Source organism: Myxocyprinus asiaticus, chromosome 2 (assembly GCF_019703515.2).
Source record: "Myxocyprinus asiaticus isolate MX2 ecotype Aquarium Trade chromosome 2, UBuf_Myxa_2, whole genome shotgun sequence".
Classification (NCBI taxonomy): Eukaryota; Metazoa; Chordata; class Actinopteri; order Cypriniformes; family Catostomidae; genus Myxocyprinus; species Myxocyprinus asiaticus.
The window spans coordinates 22,502,574-22,524,668 of record NC_059345.1 but is presented as its reverse complement, the minus strand read 5'-3'; the positions used below and the strand labels follow the sequence as shown (position 1 = coordinate 22,524,668).

Here is a 22,095-nt window from a genome sequence, read left to right as displayed (position 1 = left end):
AGAAGCTGTCAGTGTGTGTGTGTGTGTACTTGCTTTAAATTGTTCATACCGGTTCTCTTGTCAAGTTGGTCATCTTGTGTTGGGTTACACTACCTTAAAAGGAAGATGCTTTCAGAGTGTTTCTCTTTGTGTTACCTCTGCGAGTTTGGCAGGAAAGATTTGAGGTCACATCAAGAGTTGATAAACCGATCCAAATACTACACGTACGCATGCACGCACACACACACACACACACACACACACACACACACACACACACACACACACACACGAACATAACAACAACAACAACAGTATTTTTCGGCATGTTTACACAATTATGCAGGCCACGTCGAGAACCCTCCTCTGCTCCAAACGCTGCCACTCAGACTGCTTTTTGTGTTGTGTTGTGTAACCCTGCATATATCAACCACTACACAATTTTACTAAAGGGAAATATGCAGCCTTAAATGAATTTTCAGTGTACTCACTGGAAATGTATCAAGCTGCTATGTGTAACGTCATCTCCAACCTTCTCATTTTCTGCATCTGCAGGTACGAGGATGATGTGGTGGTCTCCAATACAATGACAGTTTCACCCAGCCAGAGGTCTTGACTCAGTGTCTGAGTCAATAATATATATATATATAATACAGCTTCCTTTAAATAAGTTAGTGCTGTTGCATGATTTTTGATAGTTAGATTTTTTAAGTGCTTAATATATACTTCTTTTCCTGTCAAAATGCATTTTGTTCCTTTAAAAAACACAATATGAAACAATAATGTTTTATTAACATTTTCCAAACAAAGTATTCCACAGTATAAAGACAGAAAAGTCCTAAAAGGTCCAGTTCATGCCAAATTAAATGTTTCCCAAAGTCTAAGAGGAAGGTTGACTAATTGAAATATCTAGTCCCTGTAGTTTGCGTTTTCATTGCAATGGGCAATACATCTCTTAAACCCTCATCTCCACAATATTAATTGTGGTTTCCACTTTGCTACTGCAATTGTGAAGCCGCATTTACATGATTCACTCCGCTTTGAACTTCACATGAAAAGTGCTTGCAGAGAATGTCTTGTTTTGCTTTTAGCACTGGCATTGTCCACGTAATGATACTTCATCCGAATTGTCTGGTATAAGATGGAAGCGCAATGTGATGCCTGGGAAATGCTGATGCTTTACTCCAGTGGGTCGTGTGCAGTCCCATCTGGGTTTGTTTTGTACAAAAAATTACGGTTAAGAGGCCCTTTCTCCATCACTTGATGGAACTTAAGAGAGGAAGGCCAAAGAACACTTGGTGCAGAACAGTGGATAGCAAACCTAAGCTATGAATTACACCTATATACAGTATACTGTTTATGCAATTTACTCACAACTGTGTCATCAGGTATGTTGGCAAGATGGTTAGTGAGCAAACTATAAATTTACCAATTAAAATTGTCATTTTAATATGTTGCGTGGTGGCGCTTATGTGGGGGCCACCCAAGGTTAATTCTTGCTTGGGACATTTCCAGACCCCTGTTTTCTCTCCCTTCTCAAGTGTTTTACCAGTAAAATTGTCAAAAAATCTACACATATTTGACTGATTAACTTTTAATTAATTAATAAAAATTTTTGTACTAACACCTCTATTTTGAAAACCCTTATTTCGCCCTAAAAAAAAAAAAAAGAAAGAAAACTATACTCACCATCTGGTGCAGAGCTGTATGCTGACTAATGGTTGTACATTGTAATATTTTGGAGCATTTATCATTTCTCTTTAATTGATTGGAGGCTTGTGCTGTCTTTGAGCAGTTTTTAAGTGAGTATTGATCGTTGTCAATAAGCTGTTTTTTATTGCATTAACACTTTTCAATAAAATTCAAGTAGGAAGGGGACATTTTCAAAGAATGACATTTGTTATGGATATTACAGGTGAAATTAAGTTATTTTTCAAATTAAGATATTTGCAGCTAGAGATGCAGTCCACTTGCATCTACATGTTGGTGGCAAAAAACAAAAAACAAAAAAAAAAAACACAAAGGTTTTAATAGTTTTTGAGGGTTCACCTTTCAGAGGACTTTTCCTGTCTTAAGACCCATTCACACCACCTGCGATTTTGAAGCTTGGTGTCGCTAGACTCTGCGATCTGTGTCGCTAGTGGGCGTTCCTACTGTTTGTCGCTGTAATGTTATTGGAGGACTGCACGTCTGGCCATAGCTTTTAAAAATATGATCATGGATGAGACCTAATACCGGTAAAATTATGTTATCATTACAATTTGACAAGGAATCAGTTATCTTGTCTCTAACAATTTACATTCTGCAGTGTAGTGTTTTTTTAAAAACGTGCAGCAGTGTTCAGTGCATTAAATCATTAGCAAGACCATCAATATGTCATGAATGAATGAATCAAACTCACTTGGAATGCAGACTGACATGTTTCTGTCATGTTTTTCCACGCATCATTGTTTTATTATATCCATGCATGTGGTTACAGACAAATGATACAGAACAGTAAAAATCCCTCATGATGCTGAAACTTCTCTATCTTGCCTGCACTCGTCTCCAATCTGCCAGGAGACAGATGGCGTGAGCTCTACTGTCTTCACTCATCATTTGCATAAAGTTTAAATTTTCTCAACTTGTCGCTCTCCAAGGTGATCTCTGTCGCCAATGGACGCGGCATCTCATGTCACCGTAAGTCACTGTGCTCTCATTGAAAATGAATGGGATCATGTTGTTGGAGGTGTGAACAGGGCTTTAGCAGGTTTAAGCTGGTCACCTTAGCCTGGTCAAGCCTGTCCAGCCGGTCTCCCATTCTGACTGCTAAAAAGTGCCCAAAACTCCTCTAAAACCACCCAACTGACCAGCCTGACCAAGCTGGGTGACCAGCTCAATACCTTTAGCTGATGTTAGCTGTTTTTTTGGAAGGGGGGGGGTGTCAGCAGGGTGAGATGTCGTACTATGACAGCATTTTAGTGCCACGTCAAAATTAAAATTAAAATCTATGATTTCGAGAATGAAGTCATAGTATTATGAGAATAAAGTCGAAATAATTTGAGAATATTCTCATAACATGCCTTCTATGAGAATAAAATGATAAACTTTCAAGAATAATGTCACAGCATTATGAGATTAAAGTCATAATATTTTGAGAATAAAGTCCAAATTATTAGAATAAAGTCATAGCATTTTGAGAATAAAGTACTATATTGTAGGGCATTTTCAAGTAAATTTGTAGTCAAATACTTTAATCAGGGTATGAAATTAGCACCCACCAAATGCAGGTATTTCATGCACATTGGCGGGTAATTTTGCTCATCTACCTGCCACTGTGGTGTCTTGGAGTGACATCCGACAAGAAATGACATTAGAAACAAAGACGCACGCTTGAAGAAACACACCTGGTGATATTTTAAAGAACATACGATAGAAAAGCCATCAATGCGCGTGTCTGATTCACTGTGTATTCAGAGGGTCATTGGCACTTTGTGGCTCGCGCGTGTAGTACAAGCGTGTCTAGCGAAACACGCATATGATGACTATTTCTTCTCTGTCATCTCGTAGATTGATGAGACCATGATCAATGAAAACATGGGTAAATGCTTCACGCTGCAACCCACCCAATGTTCAAGCCAAATATACAGTATATATCATCATATTTTATATATCATTTTATTTATTCTAAAATAACATAAAAAATGCTATCACATTTATATAATTTCAAGTTATTATTCAGAAAAAAACAAGTGGTAAAAGTTGGCTTTTTATAAAACTTGCTCTGTCGTTATTCAGAGACTTAACGCACATACAGACATACTGGTCTGATAAGCTTTACGTACCATTCCACATTTTTTCCACCATAAAAGCAGATCCTCGTTGTTTGCATGACTCTGACAAGAACTAAATACCAGTCGAGTTCAATTCAATAAGAATCAAAATATTACAAGTATTGCCACACTTGGCTTTGCTTGGAAAGCACAGACACCATCACATCTTCTTCTCTCATCCAACATCTCAACACCACTTATCCACAATGCCCCCCAGTGGACTCATTTCAAACTGCAAGAGGGAAAATACAGTGCAATTCAGCGCTGCTCACGGCAGGCAAATGAGGAAATGAAAATTAATTTGCGATATTCGAGTAGCGTTTTTAATATTCAACTAGCTGGTGCAGAACGATTAGTCAATTGCTCGTGCACATCCCTAGTATATTGCATGAATAAAGTAGAAATATATAGAGAAAAAAAAAAAAAAAATCACAATATTAAACATTGCGTCATTATCACATAGAACGGACGCTGAGCCAGCAGCTTCATTCATGCAAGAAATGGATGTGGAGGATTAAGTTAAATCATACTTTAGCATAGGATTTAGCAATAAAGAAATCCTTGGTCTTTTGGCACATCAGTATGGAGTTTAATGAATGAATTTATTCAGGAGAAATAGCAAGATTTCGCAGTCCCACTCGGACGTAAGTGATGTTTGGTCTGCTTTTTTGTTGGTTTTTACTCACAAAACAATACTATAACTGAGGGGATACTACGACATAAAATGTCTTGAAATGGACCTGTATAATTTACAGCATTTCCAGTTATTTTTCGCTTCACTTGAGTGTAAGCCTATATCTCTCACCTCCTTTAAACTCCAGTAGTAATGCACACCTCATTAATGAACAGAGAGCTCACAAAAACTTCTCACAAATTCAGCTCGGCTAACTTTACAACAAAGTTGCATAGCCAATGTTGTCTCCCTGGTTAGTAGTGTTTACTGTATCCAAAGACCCAGATGCTCCACTTTGCTGTTGTCCACTACATCACTTTGATGTTATTTTCGATACTTATTCTCAAAATATTATGAATTTAATCTCATAATTCCACGACTTTACTCTTGTAATTTTGATTTTATTCTCAAAACATTTTGTCTTTATTCTAGTAATGCTAGACAGTATGATTCTCAAAATCATAGATTTTTTGTTTTATTTTTGACATGGCACTAAAACACTGTTGTACCACCCAGACTCTGGTACACAAGTTTAATTTAGCTATGTAGAACATCAAGTAATCAATCAATATAAAACAAATTGTATGACAGTGACTTACTTTTCAGAGAGGGAAAAAGAGCATAAGAGAGAGAAAAAATGACAGAGGTGGAATGAAAAAGAGAGAGACTGAGAGGGGAACAGTACTGCATCTTTCAAACATCAGTGCTTATGATGGATGTGTTAAAGTTTTAGGACAGTATTGACATTTATACATGTTCCAATAACAGATTTAACAGCACTATTTAATGAGATACCACTAAATCCCAAAAACTTACACTACAGGCCATACAAGTTCTTTATAACAAACTTTGAATCAAATATTCTTTTATCACATCCCCCAGCGGGAAATGTTTCATATGTGACACTTTTAAAAAATAGAAGACTTTGTTTCCACAGCCAACACTTCCAGACACACTCAACACTTCATTATAGTAAAGCTGTTAATATTTGAATAAGAGACAATTAAAGACAATAGATGAATACATGTTCATCTGGGTTACTTACAACCAAACAGAAAGAATTATACCCACACCTACACAGTTTAATGAGCTTGAAGCAGCAGTCTACACTTGCCCGGTAACAGGAGGACAATAACCCAGAAGCAAAGCAGTCAACTTTCTTATTATACACTCACAATGACTCTGTGCCACTGTCAACATGAGACAAACTACCCTACCCAGCCAACATCATTACAACTTTAGACTTAAAGAAAGCACGCTGAGAGTGAAAAAACAGGAGAGCATGAACAAGAGAATAGAAGAAAGAGAGATGCTCACACAATGAGAGAAGATGCCATACACTAAGATAATGAGACAGAGAGAGAGAGAGAGAGAGAGTGGAAATTGTCCTGGGTCAGATTAGGAATTGTAATATAGAGCATTTGAAGGAGAGGAATGAAAAGAGGAGAGCAGGACATGCGAGAGTTATTGATGAATCAGAGAGTGTTAATAAAAGGCACACTGTGCGGACAAATGAATCACCCAGTAACAATGAAGTGCTCCAACAATCCACAAACACCGCAACGCATACAAATATCCATTATCAATTGCTTGTCATCCTCCTGTCGACTGACAAACACACATTGTACAAACCACACACACTTTCTTGAGCTGAAAGGATGTTTGCATCACAAGTACATGCAGTGCTTGTCCTTTGAGTGTGTTGTGTCTCTGATTATGAAATAAGCCATAGACATACAGTATTTAAACTTTGAATCATTACAGTTGCTTTCAGTTCCCTATCTGTCACTCACTCGATGTTGGTGTCGATGTAGTGACACTAGGGGTCACTCTTGGGAGCCCGAGACACCTCTGGTCTTTGATAAAAGGCCAATGAAAATTGGCGAGTATTTGCATGCCACTCGCCTGGACATACGGGTATAAAAGGAGCTGGTATGCAACCACTCATTCAGATTTTCTCTTCGGAGCCGAACGGTCATGCTCATTGAGCTGAATACTACTGTTCATTCACCTCTGCTGGATCTGATGGCACATTTCAGCAGCTTCTCCCTCCTCTGCACTGGTGCACAGCAGGGAATGCCCCTGGGCGCTTCGGCAGAAAAACTAGAGAGTATATTTTCTGAAAGAGCGCACACACGGAACGTCTTTTTAAAGATGCTTTTCCGATTGTGTGTTATTCCTGGTTGCGCTCGTTATCTCTCGCCTTCTGACGGTCACGATCACTGTCTTTCGTGTCTAGGCACTGCTCACACGGAGACAGCGTTCGTGGATGGTCATGTTCTCATTGCAAGAATATGTCCATGGCAACGTTGCGGTCGCGGCTCGCCTTCGTAAGAAAGCCCAGTCACAGGCTGACGTGGAGATAACGACATGCTTTACCAGGCAGCCGCGAGCTGGAACTCACTGCTCTTTCCTGAACCCTCGCGGCTCAGTGATTGGTTCCTGGTCCCGCGGCGCCGCTCAAAGCCATGCCCTGCCCCCGTTCCTTTCTTCCCGGAAGTACATGAAGAGCTGAAAAGGTCGCGGGAGGCACTTTTTACTGCCCGGTCCCGATCTTTTCAGCTTCCCCGGCCTCACTACCCTCGATGGTGGGGTGGCCAAGGGCTATTCGGCAATCCCCCGGTGGATAAAGGCGCTCACAGTGCACCTATGCCCGCAGAGCGCCGCCACCTGGCGCGGGTGCCCAAAGCCCCCGTCCAAGGCCTGTAGGTTTACGTCCTCTCTGACGGCCAAGGCCTACGGTGCCACTGGACAAGCCGCCTCCGCCCTGCACGCCATGACGATGGCCACACTAGTGGTCCAGGAGCGCCACCTTTGGCTCAACCTGGTCGAGATGGGTGAGGCCGACAAGACATGATTCCTTGCTGCCCCCATTTCCCAGGCGGGCCTATTTGGCGACACCGTCGAGGACTTTGTCCAGCAGTTTTCGATGGTAGAGCAGTAGATGGGTGCTAGCCAGCATATCCTGCCCTGGTGTGGCTCAAGATCCCGCACCCCATCTACTCATTGCCAAGGGCGTCCCACTGTGGTGACTGCACCGGCTCCGCCGCAGCCCGCACCTTCGGCCCAGCCCTGGCGTGGAGCCCACTGCAGGAAGCAGACGCCACCCGTCTCGCAGCCGCCCAGAACCCGTGGAAGGCTTCAAAGGTCCTTTTACCCACGGGTATGAGGCCAGCGTGGCTAGCAGTGGGGGCAATTTGGGGACCCCAATGGGACCGCTTCCACCGGGTATCCCCCCGCGGACCTCCCATTCCCCGGCACGCTCGTCTGCCCCGATCGGGCTTGAGACGGGTGACCCAGGGACAACGAAACCCGCTGCTCTGGAGCTGGTAAGCAGATCTCCATCTTTTTGTTACCTTTTGCATTTAATTGCGCTGCATGCCCAAGTGGCTGCAGTACTTAAGAGCTCAGCAAGAGTGGTTTCCTTGTTCCCTGGGTCACAAATCCGGTGTGTACGGCCGTCATCACGACCATCATCCACCACTCTATTTGGCAGGTTTAGCGCTGCAGCGGCGGTCTCCCACCCTGAGCGCCCAGCTGTGGCACAAATCCTCCCCTGATGTGACAGTCTCCACGGGTCATGAGGACAGGCCTCTTCCTCCCCCATCCCAGGCTGTTCCGGGGGTGGTCACAAGGAGCCAGGTAAGTGCTTCTATGTCCTTAGACTCAGCATGGCCACGACGTGGTGTGGCACCTCGAGCTCTGCCCCGCCGTGAGGCCCCACCTGCTGGTACGTCCGATGACGTTGTCCCTTTGGCCCCCCTTGCGCGGAACTTGGACACATGACTTGCGCTTTCCAATCCGTCGCGAGGGCTGGTCCGGAGAGTCTAACTCGGCTGAGCGATTCACTTCGCCGGGCATCCGCCCAGGTTCAGCGGTGTCCACTTCACCTTGGTGAAAGACGAAAACACTGCTACCTTGCACGGAGATTGCTACCCTCCTACGGGAGGGAGCGATAGAACCTGTCCCTCCAGCCGAGATGAAGAAGGGGTTTTTCAGCCCCTACTTCATTGTACCGAAAAAAGGCAGAGGATTAAGGCCAATCTTGGACCTGTGAGTTCTGAACTAGGCTTTACACAGACTCCCATTCAAGATGCTGATGCAAAAACACATTCCACGCCTCGATCCTTCCTCGACACAGACCCTTCCTGCGGTTCACGTTCGAGGGTCAGGCATATCAGTACAAAGTCCTCCCTTTCGGCCTGTCCCTGGCTCCTCGTGTCTTTATGAAGGTCGCAGAGGCTGCCTTGCCCCGTTAAGGGAGGTGGGCATTCGCATTCTCGACTATCTCGACGACTGGCTAATCCTAGCTCACTCTCGAGATGTGTTGTGCGCACAGAGGGACCTGGTGCGCACAGAGGGACCTGGTGCTCTCACACCTCAGCCGACTAGGGCTTCGGGTCAACTGGGAAAAGAGCAAGCTCCTCCCGGTTCAGAGCATCTCTTTTCTCGGTTTGAAGTTGGACTCAGTCTCCTTGACGGCGCGCCTTACGAACGAGCGCGCCCAGTCGGTGCTGGCCTGTTTGAAGGCATTCAAACAGGGAACAGCGGTTCCACTGAAACTCCCTCAGAGGCTCCTGGGGCATATGGCATCCTCGGAGGTGGCCACCCCGCTCGGGTTGATGCATATGAGGCCGCTTCAGCACTGGCTCCAGACTCGAGTCCCGAGACGGCCATGGCACCACGGGACACACTGCGTGGCCATTACGTTGGTCTGTCACTGTCTTTTCAGCCCTTGGACCGACCTCTCGTTCCTACGGGCAGGTGTTCCTCTAGAACTGGTCCCCAGGCACATCGTGGTCATGACAGATGCCTCCAAAACGGGCTGGGGCACTGTTTGCAATGGGCATGCAGCCACCGGCCTCTGGACGGGTCCGCAACTGCATTGGCACATTAACTGCCTCGAGTTGTTGGCAATTCTGCTCACCCTGCGGAGGTTTCGGAAGTTGATCCAGGGCAAGCACGTGTTAGTTCAGACAGACAACACGACAACGGTAGCATATGTCAACCGCCAAGGTGGTTTGTGCTCTCATATGTCACAACTCGCCCACCGCCTCCTCCTCTGGAGTCAACAGCACTTCAAGTTCCTACAAGCCACTCACATCCCGGGCAACCTCAGCACTAGAGCAGACGCACTGTCACAACAGGTTACCCTCAGGGGAGAGTGGAGACTTCACCTTCAGGTGGTCCAGCTGATTTGGAGTCGATTCGACAGGCACAGGTGCACCTGTTCGCCTCCCAAAAATCCTCCCACTGCCTGCTCTGGTACGCCCTGACTGAGGCCCCCCTCGGCATAGACGTGCTGGCACACAGCTGGCCCCCTGGCATTCAAAAATATGCGTTTCCCCCAGTGAGCCTACTTGCACAGACCCTGTGCAAGGTCAGGGAGGATGATGAGCAGGTCATCCTGGTAGCACCCTACTGGCCCACCCAGATGTGGTGCTTGGACCTCACGCTCCTCGTGACAGCTCCCCCTGGCGAATTCCCCTGAGGAAGGACCTTATTTCTCAGGGAAGGGGCACCATCTGGCACCCGCGCCCAGACCTCTGGAATCTTCATGTCTGGCCCCTGGACAGGATGTGGAAGACCTAAGCTGTCTCCCACCTGCAGTGGTAGACACGATCACTCAGGCTAAGGCCCCCTCTACGAGGCGCCTGAATGCCTTTTAAGTGGTGTCTGTTTGTTAAGTGGTGTTCTTCCCGTCAGGAAGACCCCCAGAGATGCGCAGTTGGATCAGTGCTCTCCTTCCTGCAAGAGAGGTTGGAAGGGAGGCTGTCCCCTTCCACCTTGAAGGTGTACGTTGCTGCCATAGCAGCACACCATGACACAGTTGACGGTAAGTCCTTAGGGAAGCACGACCTGATCATCAGGTTCCTAAGAGGCACCAGGAGGCTGAATCCCTCCAGACCGTGCCTTGTTCCCTCATCGGACCTCTGTAGTTCTTCAGGGTCTACAGAGAGTCCCCTTTGAGCCTTTGCAGTCAGCTGAGCTTAAGACACTCTCCTTGAAGACTGCCCTCCTGACTGCGCTCACTTCCATCAAGAGGGTATGTGACCTGCAAGCGTTCTCTGTCAGCGAAACGTGCCTGGAGTTCGGTCCAGGTTACTCTCACGTGATCCTGAGACCCTGTCCGGGCTATGTGCCCAAGGTTCCCACCACCCCTTTAGGGACCAGGTGGTGAACCTGCAAGTGCTGCCCCAGGAGGAGGCAGACCCAGCCCTGTCGTCGCTGTGTCCGGTACGCGCTTTATGCATCTATTTGGATCGCACGCAGAGCTTTAGAATCTCTGAGCAGCTCTTTGTCTGCTTTGGTGCACAGCAGAAAGGAAGCGCTGTCTTCAAGCAGAGGATCGCCCACTGGCTCATTGACGCCATAACTATGGCATATGTCGCCTAGGACATGCCGTTCCCAGTAGGGCTACCAGCCCATTCTACCAGGGGTGTAACGGCTCCATGGGCCCTGGCCAGGGGTGCCTCTCTAACAGACATTTGCAGAGCAGCAGGCTGGGCAACACCCAACACCTGTGCAAGTTTCTACAACCTCCGGGTGGAACCAGTTTCGTCCCAGGTAGTGGCACGCAACACAAGCGGATAAGCCCGGGATAGCTGGCCGGGTGTATCACTTGCACATAGCGCCTTCCACCTCCCTTGGAGCTGAAGACGTGCGCCATTAATTCCCAGTAGTGTTCACAGACTTTGTTCCCTGGTTGACTTCCTCCGAGCCCTGTAGCAGTCGAGTTTTCGGAGAGACTCGCTGCTGGCCCAGTACACGCGCTAACTAAGAGCCCTGTTCTTGGGTAGGTGCTCCGCTTGTGGTGGTTCCCTGTAAGGCTAACCCCATGCGATATATTTCTTCCGCTAGTTCGTTTCCCTGCTGGCAATCTGCGTCTTCCTTGGGCAGAGCCCCTCTGCCCCAGTCTCCATGTTTGTAGTAACTCCTCCCCCATTGGGCAGGATCTACCTTGAAGGCTCTTCACATAGTTGGAAAGACCATGTGATGTATTCTTCCACTTAAATACCCCCCCCCCCTTTGGGCGAGGTGTGGTCTCCGCGGTGTCTTCCCCTTGGGAGGGACACCCCCCAACTAGACCTGGCAGCCCAGTCGGATAATCCCCCTTCTTTTTTAGTGAGTGGAAAAAGAGAAGGGGAAAAGAGGCCACGACTGGGTTAAGCCTGTCTCTATCTTTGGGTAGTCGAATTGTCCCCAAAAAGGGCCGTTCGACACTCATAACTGTGTCGGGGGAGGTTACGTGTCGACCTGGTGTGCTGGCTATGAGGCACACAGCAATTCTGCCCACCACACACCACCAGTTCACGTAACACAGTTCAGCCTTGTGGCATTTTGTATAGGGACCCCTAGTGTTACTACATCGACACCAACATCGATTGAGTGACAGATAGGGAACGTCATGGTTACTGGTGTAACCTCCATTCCCTGATGGAGGGAACGAGACGTTGTGTCCCTCCTGTCACAACGCTGAACTACCCACTGAAATGGCCGGACCTTATATCGGCTCCTCAGCATAAAACCTGAATGAGTGGTTGCATACCAGCTCCTTTTATACCCGTATGTCCGGGGGAGTGGCATGCAAATACCACTCGCCAATTTTCATTGGCATTTTATCAAAGACCAGAGGTGTCTCGGGCTCCCAAGAGTGACCCCTAGTGTCACTACATCGAAACCAACGTCTCGTTCCCTCCATCAGGGAACGGAGGTTACACCAGTAACCATGACGGTTTCCTGATTAAAATCTCATTCACTGATTAAAAATGGGCTCTCAAGCGTGAATGTGTGTGTGTGTGTGTGTTTGGCAGGGTTGGGAGGGTTACTTTTGAAATGTATTCCACTACAGATTACAGAATACATGCTGTAAAATGTCATTTGTAATGTATTCCATTAGATTACACAAGGTCAGTAACGTATTCTAAATACTTTGGATTACTTCTTCAGCACTGGTAGATTTTTTCACTTGTTTTGACTATAAAACTCTGCCAGTACAGTAAGACAAAATACACATGTTAAAAATACATTCTCTGAAAAACCTAAATATCTTATGCAGTGTTGTTTCTAAAACAAGATTAATCAAACTGATCTTGTTTTAAGGATTTTTAGATATTTTTACAGGAAAACAATACAACAATTATTATCAAGAATATGATTTTTGCCCTAATATCAAAGGTCTTACTAGAAAAAAAGAAATTATGATCCAACGTGAATTTTCTTGATAAAAAAATATGATCATGCCTGGTAACATGTGCATGTAAAAATGGCTAGAAATAGCATTTTAGCTTAGCGTAAAACTGACAATTTACACAAGGTTTATTTCTATTTCTTCTGCTCCAAACTTACTTCAAACGTACTCCTCTGTCTGCTCGTATGAATGTAACACATCATAAGAAAGTGTTTCACCACTGTTCAAATGCACTTTGGATCGCATCATTTATATGAATAAATGTTTTCCATCTGAAAGGACTAAATATTAAATGAAACAAATGACAATAAAATGCAAAGTAATCTCTTCAGTAATCAAAATACTTTTTGAATGTAACTTTATTCTAATTACCAATGATTTATATTGTAACTGTAGTGGAATACAGTTACTTATATTTTGTATTTTAAATACGTATTCCCGTTACATGTATTATGTTGTTCCCAACCCTGGTGTTTGGTGCAGTGTTGGACTGGGGAGTGACCTTGTTAAATTCTGAGTAGGCTGTTGTGATTGGTGACTGGTGGTCATTAATGTCTGTTAATCTCACCTGACAGAACACTTCAAGCACACCTACACACATTTAAGCTGTCATATAGCAGACAGGTGCAAAACAATTAAACAAAGCCTCATGTGAGTTTGTGTACTGTAATCCTTTCCTTATTATATTACCCACACACACCGATTTATCTACAGCCACAATAACTGACCGGCTGTTTTTACAGAAAATAGAGTAAACAGGTCATGTATTCGGATAGAGAGAAACTAAGAAATAGAGAAACATGAATGGAGGCATGTGGACATGTGAAGGAATTGTTGCCAAAAGTCCTGTTAAATTAAAATAAAATAAACAAAGTTTCACGCATTACAAGATGGCCTTTTGGTACATGTATGTTTTACAATACCTGATATATTGTTACTATACCAAACTAACTGAACTACTTTTATCTTCTCTGTACTTTAAAATACACTGTTAACCACTGTTAATAATACAGGTGGTAAAATAAGGCCATATGATGATTTAAAGTTCATCAAAATAAGACTATCTAATAGTCATGGCTTAATATAGACAGTTCACAGTTACCCACACAATTACAAAACACCCATGGCACAAACATAATGCAATAAACATTAACTAAACACCATTTAAAAAAAAAAAAAAAAAAAAAAAAAAAAAAACACTCCAATGTGCATAACTAATAACAAAAATAAGAAGGAACTATTTTAGTAATAAAAAAATAGATAATCATATGTGATGACAACATTTTTTTAACTGTAAATATGTTTTATTTTATTTTTTACTGTAAATGTACATGTCTTGTTAAGTATAATTTAAGTTTTCACCTTTTTACTGTATATGATAGTGTAATTTGTAGTTAACCAAGTTTTACTATGGCATTTTTACATTCTTTTCCCAGGAAAGTTTCGCATTTTTACATACTTTACAATAACGTAATTGAGAGCTCAATCCATGGATAGTGTGAGAAACAAAGAGAGATGCAAACAGAATTTTTTTTTTTTTTTTTTAAAGGGGTAGTTCAGCCATCATTTACTCACTTTCATGTTTTTCCAAACCTGAATGACTTTATTTCTTCTGTGGAAGACAAAAGGATATGTTTGGCAGAATGATAGCCTCGGTCAATATTCACTTTCACTGCATCTTTTTCCATACAACGAATGTGAATGACGACTGAGGCTAACGTTCTGCTTAATGTCTCCTTTTGTGTTGAATGGAAGAAAGAAAGTCCTACAGGTTTGGAACAACATGAGATTGAGTGAATGACAGGATTTTAATTTTTCAGTAAACTATTCTTTTAAGGTTGTTTGAATATTTTGTAAGGCACTCTTATTCCGAATCAAAGAAGGAAAGAGAACTACAGGAGTAGACAGCACTTCATGAGGTATGCACTAAGCAGCTCTCCTTTTCTCTATTTTGTGCTGACAGGCAAAACTGTGTTTTTGAGGAGGCAACACTATAAGTGGGCTTCTCTGATCCTCTCCATCAAACAATAGGCAAAATCATCCAGGCAGAGTTAGCATAACAAAAGCACAGGACATGAGCTTTCCTGCAGGATCCTGAGCTATGCACCCCACCCAAAACTGACAGAAAACATTTCTTTCTTTACTGCGCCCCAACCAGCACCATTTTTCCTAGACGTAATTACCGCTTGGCATGAGGCACTTTGCGGCGGCAGATGCTGCATTACGGGAGTATGGTTTCCATGGTGATTATCATGATTAACTTCGGGTACACGTGTCATAAATATCTAACTGTGATGACATGAATGCAGCTGGGCCATAAGGATTGATTGGAGCTGCAGGAGAGTGGATTTGTGAATGAATGAATATATGAGTCCAAGTTTGCATAAGGCACAGTATTTGTGGATGATTGTGTGAGTATGTGTAAGAGGGTGAATTTAATCATAAATAAGGTCTTACCACAAATATTAATTCTTTATCAAGTTAACATCAAGTGAAGTCCAATATCAAGTCCAAAATCAACCCTTTAGTAAAAATATGATATATCCAAGTCTCACCTGTACTTCTAGATAAGCACAAAGGCAACATAAGCACAAAGACAAATATTCAAAGCCAACTCTTCAACCCATTAGCATCTCTGTTTGAAATGTGCTTTTGGGAGCCTACTGTTCTATTTTAAAATTGCATTTAACATTCCTTCAGGCCATGCTAAGTACTTTGCATTAAAAAATCAAGTTTTTTTAATTTGCCATTTCTGTGATGAAATATTTGCCATCTTTTAACCAGAAAGCCAGAAGGGTTATGAAGTCATGTGCATGCTGTGATCTCCCGCACAAAAGCAGAATCATTTTGCATTTCTCCACTTCATCAACCTCTATGGCTCCCCCTGCTGTGAGGGGCAAAAGCTGTGTGATGTTTTCTGTTAAATTAGTTGGTCAGTGCATGTTTCCATAACAAAATCAATTAAAGTACATAGGGTGCCCTAAAAAGTATGCCTGGTCTTCATTTTCAGTTATTTTATTTTATTTTTTTGTTAATGTTCAAAAATCTATATACACCAATCAGCCACAACATTAAAACCACCTGCCTAATATTGTGTAGGTCCCCCTCGCCAAAACAGCACCAACCCGCATCTCAGAATAGCATTCTGGGATGCTATTCTTCTCACCACAATTGTACAGAGTGTTATCTGAGTTACTGTAGACTTTGTCAGTTCTAACCAATCTGGCACCAACAATCTTGCCAAGGTCCAAATCACTGAGATCACATTTTTTCCCCATTCTGATGGTTAACGTGAACATTAACTGAAGCTCCTGACCCGTATATGCATGATTTTATGCACTGCTGCCACACAGGCTGGTTTGTGTATTTCTGTAACTGCTGATCTCCTGGGATTTTCACACACAACAATCTCTAGAATTTACTCAGAATGGTGTCAAAAACAAAAAACATCCAGTGAGCAGCAGTTCTGCAGATGGAAACACCTTATTGATGAGAGAGGTCAATAAGAATGGCCAGATTGGTTAGAACTGACAAAGTCTTCGGTAACTCAGATAACCACTCTGTACAATTGTGATGAGAATAATATCATCTCAGAATGCTATTCTGAGATGCGGGTTGGCGCTGTTTAGGTGGCAAGAAGGGGACCTACACAATATTAGGCAGGTGGTTTTAATGTTGTGGCTGATCGGTGTATATATAACCCTCCCCCAACACCTCCCAAACCAGCACGTTTATATGTATTTCATTAAGATGACTTTACAGTGGTACTTTTTAAAAGTATACTGTGCACATCATGATCACATGGGAAATCAACATTGACTGATTCCAAAAGTTCATGTACCCTGAAATCAACCCCATTCAGACAAAATACTTAGAAGAAGCATCTCCCATCAGGCAATTTTGCATCAATTCAGGTGTGAACAAATTTCCCATAGTGCTAATGCTAGCATGTTGCACAAACAACTTCCATGTCTCAAAGGTTCTGGTCCTGTGGGAACTGAAGTATCCCATAAACAAGGGTGAGCATGATTCGGAGGTTAAAATGTTTTTACTCCACTAACGGTTAGGTTTAGGGTTGAGGTTTGGATTACGGTGTCGGGTTAATTAAATATGCATTTCTGTTGACTCTATTACATAATTTACAACTACAAATTCTACTCTCTTTTGGTACATTCATTTGCAGTTCTGGCTTCGGCAGTTAATCATGGCACATGGTACATTAAAACAAACATTAAAATACAATCATAAATATAGTTATACTATAAAACTTGCAAGAAATTGTTTATTCATCATTTATTTTAATTATTTAAAGCTGAACTATGTTAGATTTTTTTGTGTTACAATTAAAAAAAAGTTCATTATTGAGTGAGTACGTAAAAAATTGGTGTTCAAAACCATGTTCTTGTCTTACCCTGATTCACTACGACAAGTCTTTAATAATGATTTTTATTTTGAGCTGTCGGGTCATATTTTGGCATGAAATCGCAGGCACATGTCATTCATCCTTGCGTGTTTAAGTCATATCCGTAAGCTCAGAAAAAAAGGTCCAGCTGTGTCATGTGTTTGACAGCTGTTCAGTCAGTCCAGTCACAGTTTCAGGAGTCAGGATAGCAACACACTGAAACCACTCTACTAATGGATTTAACTGTTTTTTACTGTTCAGCGAAGTTGTTTACCTGCAATAATGCCTGGATATATTTTCTGGTAGGGTTGTTGAAGCTTATATTGTTTGTCATGCATTAATGAATCGAACATTACTGATGTGTACCGATCGCGATGTGTTTATACATTTCATTTACAGTTACTCTATGTTTTCTAATATTCATGAATTCTGAGTATTTTATACCATTGCTGCAGTTTCTAAATTCCTAAATTGTGTGTCTCTATGTATGTGTGCCATTCTTTCTTTCTTTCTTTCTTTCTTTCTTTCTTTCTTTCTTTTTACCTCAGTTACAGAATGGCACAGTTTGTTGTCACTTTCCATTGTCCTTTTAGCAGAAAACAAAAAAAAAATATTATTATTATTATTTGCCTCACAAAGACCTAATGGTCTAAACGTTGGAAGCAAGTGTAAGCCAATAAAGCATTTTTTGGAGCAATAAATCAGTGTACGGACATTTGCCATTTTATACTTTTAGCAGATTTAATAGATTTGCCAATATACGTGCATGGTGGTGATTGTATACTCATCTCAAATTGTTTATAATGTACCGATTTCATAGCACAGTAATGTTTATTAATTTGTTTATCATGCAACCATCTCTCTGTTGTAACTTTACTTCCAAATAAACAATTAAAAATATTTTATTATAATTGTTGTATTGCAAATTTCTGCATATTATTTTCATGTTCAGTAAAGTAATATGACATTATTAAATACTTGTTTGTGTTTTATATTACAGTCTTATTGTTTGCAGTGCATAGACAGACATACTATTTTAGTATGACGGTTCACTTGTGTTGTCCACTGAGGCTGTAGAAAAAGTGTCTTCAATTGGACTCATATCAGCCATTTCACAAGTTTCACCTCTTAAATTGATATGTGTGGTACAATACAAACATTAATGTATATTGTGCAGTGGTTAAAACGCTTTAATAATCATATTAAAATATTATTATGAGTGTTATCTTCCTCTAAGTAAGTAATATATCGGTTATACAGTTTTAATCGAATAACAACATGAAAATAGCTCATCGTGTCTCCGCTCTGCAGGTAATCTCCAAGTCCTCAAACCATGAGTTACATCTGCCAGAAGAACTGTCGTAAAGTGTTCCTCTGCAAGTAACTTGCAGTTTTATGCTTCAAGAAAGATAAATAGTGTAGCTTTAAATATGTACGTTAAAATGTTTTTTTTTCTTCTTTTTTTTTTTATTTTTATTTATTTTATTTGTTTTATTTTTTTGCGGATAGAGTTAAATTAGACACATTTTTCCAGATACAAATCTTTATACAAGTATATGTATACATGGCATAAAATCAGTGGACATGCTGTAATTAAAAGTTTGGCAACATCTTTCTGCTGTTTTCCAGTGGACTTTTTTTTAATAATAGGATCAAATTGTCAGATTCCAGTTAATATCAAGCTTTATTGGCAAGATATTCTTAAGTGTACATTGCCAATGCATTATAACACACTATACATACAGACTGAAAGTTGAAGTTTAATTTGCTGAAGTTTTAAATCTCAAAGGTATTATTTTCTCTGGCTGCTGTTCGTCTTTATCGTACATGCTCTGGGTCTCTCTTGTATGGTTTTCCTTTTGACATTGGTTCAGATGACAGTGAGAGGGCGTTTTTGGGCAATGCATACAGATACAGCAGCTTGCCTGTAAATGTCTTTTTGGGGTCTATTATATAAACATATGACCCCCCCCATTACACACACACACAAATAAAGACTAACAAACACATGGTTTCCAGTGTTGGGGGGGGGGGGGGCAGGATGAAGGGAAAGACTGAAACAGTTCATCGTAAATGAGGCCATGACATCTTTATGTGCATGTGAAGGATCGTGGCATGTATCACGTTCATTGGGTGATCATAAATTAACAGGTGATGTCTAAAGAAGTACAGAAACATGCAGCCAAATGATCACAACGATTACAAAGCAGCATGTGCTGCTCTGGGTCCCACTCCCATACACAACATAAACTCACTATAGCTACACATGCTTCTCAGTAGGGGCTGGACGATAGCCAGGCTTCAAAGTCTCAGAGCACATACTCTCATCCATACAGACACACTTGCCATTGACACAACTTGCCATTGACACACAGTGGAAATGTCCATTCTTATGTCTCTTGAAAAGACATTTTGCCAAACATACTATCAGTAAGAAGAAGCAAGCTGATTGGTTTAGTTTTAATCAGTCCATCCTTTTTTTGAATTATGTATGTCAACTCTAGCTTTTAACTGAAACTAGCTATTTTTAAGCCCCAATTTTATATATGCAACACAATCAGCCTCATATTTGAAATATCATGATCAGGGAGCTTCATCAAGACCACCAAATGCATAATTCAAAGAGTTATGAATAGAAATATGAAGAAGTAGAATTTACATCACGCGTCCATTTAAATGCTACTGCCACGCACACTATTTGAGGTCAAAGGAAGTCCATGGTGTTCAAAAAGAGTAGAAGAAAGTGGAGTGAGAGAGACAGGAGGTTTGATTGAGACAGAATGGGAAAAGTTAGTTTTGGGGGACTCACCGGGTCTTTTCTCCAACTTTCTCCCTCGGCTGCCACAAAGCCGGACTTTGGAGATAAGGATAAGAATCTGTTTCTGGCAGAGTGACTTGTTGCTCTTAGGGCAGGGCTTGCGTTTGTTGGAGATCTGTCGGTTGGCCTGGGGGTCCTTAACTTCTCTGCGCTGTCGGATCAGCGAGCTGGCGAGGGCAGCCATTTTGCTGTGCCCTGCTCACCCGTGGGGCACAGAGGGCGTCAGTGGGCCACACACCTGTCCGATCACCCAGGGTCACGGAGAAGAGGAGCAGGCACGAGGGCAGATGTTCAGAGTAAAGCAAGGTCACTCACAATAGCAAGGGGGGGAATGTGTTACAACTTAATAAGGAACAAAAGGGGCTTGGTTTAAGGGTAAGGGGGGTGGGGGGGGGGACACTTTTGAAGCTCACAATAAACTTATTTGGCTATTAAACTGGTCCTAGAATGCAGTATTCCTGGTATTGTGATTTTGATGAATGCCATCTGTCATTGTTGAAATTGTTTGTTCAGTGTCAGTGTTGTATATCAGGTCTCATTGCACAGCAGGACTGGGAAAGTGGGAGTCGATGATCCATGGAGCCATACTGGTATTTTGAAAGATAAGTGAAACAGACACAGCAACACCATACTCACTTTCTGTCTGTTTCATCCCTGCAGTTTTGTCCCAGCCTGTCTGGCATAAGCCCTGGCTTCTCACTTCTCTCCCTCAGCTCTAGTTTTGGATTGACTGCCGATCTTCAGAAATCACCCACATCAGAAATATTCTGCAAGTCCAGAAAAAAGGTCAGGCAATGTCCAACCCCTCTATCCATATGGTTTCTCAAATCAGTGAAATTCCCAAAAAATTAATGACAGAAGATCAAGGGATGTGTACAAACTGATCCCATGGAAAAAAGGAACAATATCCTGAGACAACCTTTCTGAAACTCTGAAATTCCGTTACCTGATTCCAAGAATTGCATCCATTAAACTGTGACTGGAGCACAAAAACAAACGCAAAAAGAGAGACAAGGACTAAAAGTCAAAAACAGTTGTGGTCGACCCTGGACCTCATGTCTGGGGCAGGGAATGATTTGATGGATGAGAATGAAAGGAATCAGACGGAGGTCAAGTTCTCTTCCTTCTCAGCCCTCTTGACATTCCCCTTTGCTCCCTCTCCACCAGCTCCTGTGAGAGTGTTTGTAAATTCCAGCCGCTTCCACAGATAGAGGTGACATTCATGAACCAGTGAAAGCGCAGAGAGAGAGGGAGAGTTGAGGGAAACACCAAGACTCCCGTAAGACAACCAGGCGGTGAGAGCTGAGGAACCCGTAGCCCTGTGTCATTCACACCAGCTGAGCTGAGAGGAGGAAGGGAGAGAGGGAGGCACAGATGGAGGGATGAAAGAGGAAAGAAAGGAATGTAAAGAATAGATGGTGCAGGTATTTGTTTGTCCGGGTTCTAGCTGTCGATCATCACCAGATGCTTGTTGTGCTGTGAAGGTCCCATTTGAAGAACATCCTTTGGATCTGTCCCGGTGTCCCTGTGTTCGTTTTTAGTCCAATTTTCTGGAGTTGCGGTCAGAACACACACTGATGAAAGTATCCTCACTCCTGCAGGCGTGCATATTAGAGTCTCTTCAGCAAGGCACCTCTGATTCTATGTGAGAGTTTGAGTGTGTGTGTGTGTGCATGGATGTGTGTGTATGAGAGTGATTGAGAGAGTGTGTGAATGTGTCGCTCTCTTGCTCTCCCTTCCTTTCCTTGCCTTGACAGAGTGAGTTACGGAGCCAACACTGGCAACATGTTTTGCTTTACTCCCTCTTTCTCTCTTTCTATCTCTTTGAAAACCCTCCCCTTACCTCTTTTCTGCCCTCCCTCTCTGTCACTCAGATCCCTCCTTTTTCGATCACTCAAAATCCCTCCTTCTCTTCGTGTCCTCACACCCACCCCTCTCATTCCTCATTCCTCTTTTGTTCGCTCTATCTCTCTCTCTCCCTCTCTCTTGCTCTGGCTGCTGTTGTGGTCTGGAGCGTTAAAAAATTAAACCTTCCTCATGCTGCCTTAAAGTGACAGATAGTGAGAGAGAGAAAGACAGACAGAGGCAACTGTCATCTTTTCCTTAACACTCAGTAGAGTGTCACATGTAGTACACTCTCACCAACACAAACACACATGTCAAATAAACTAAGACAAAGATATGAATCACATTACTATACAAACTCAAACACATAAAACA

At 42.6% G+C, this 22,095-nt stretch overlaps 1 protein-coding gene across 3 annotated transcripts in view; it reads right to left on the bottom strand.

Moving 5' to 3' along the window:
* The window catches only part of LOC127455383 (fibroblast growth factor 11-like), a 126,471-nt gene extending 104,855 nt beyond the window's left edge, over nt 1-21,616 (bottom strand). Inside the window, exons 1-2 of one of the 3 annotated variants that reach the window (XM_051723251.1) lie at nt 20,822-21,616; nt 19,867-20,642 (exon numbers count right to left, since the gene is read on the bottom strand). In XM_051723251.1, coding sequence (XP_051579211.1) covers nt 19,867-20,059 — 193 coding nt within the window. In that variant the 5' untranslated portion in view covers nt 20,060-20,642; nt 20,822-21,616. Of the gene's footprint in view, nt 1-19,866 lie in introns of all 3 variants that reach the window. The other 2 variants (XM_051723242.1, XM_051723260.1) reach the window with 2 other exon arrangements.
* Between the last annotated feature and the right edge of the window lie 479 nt (nt 21,617-22,095).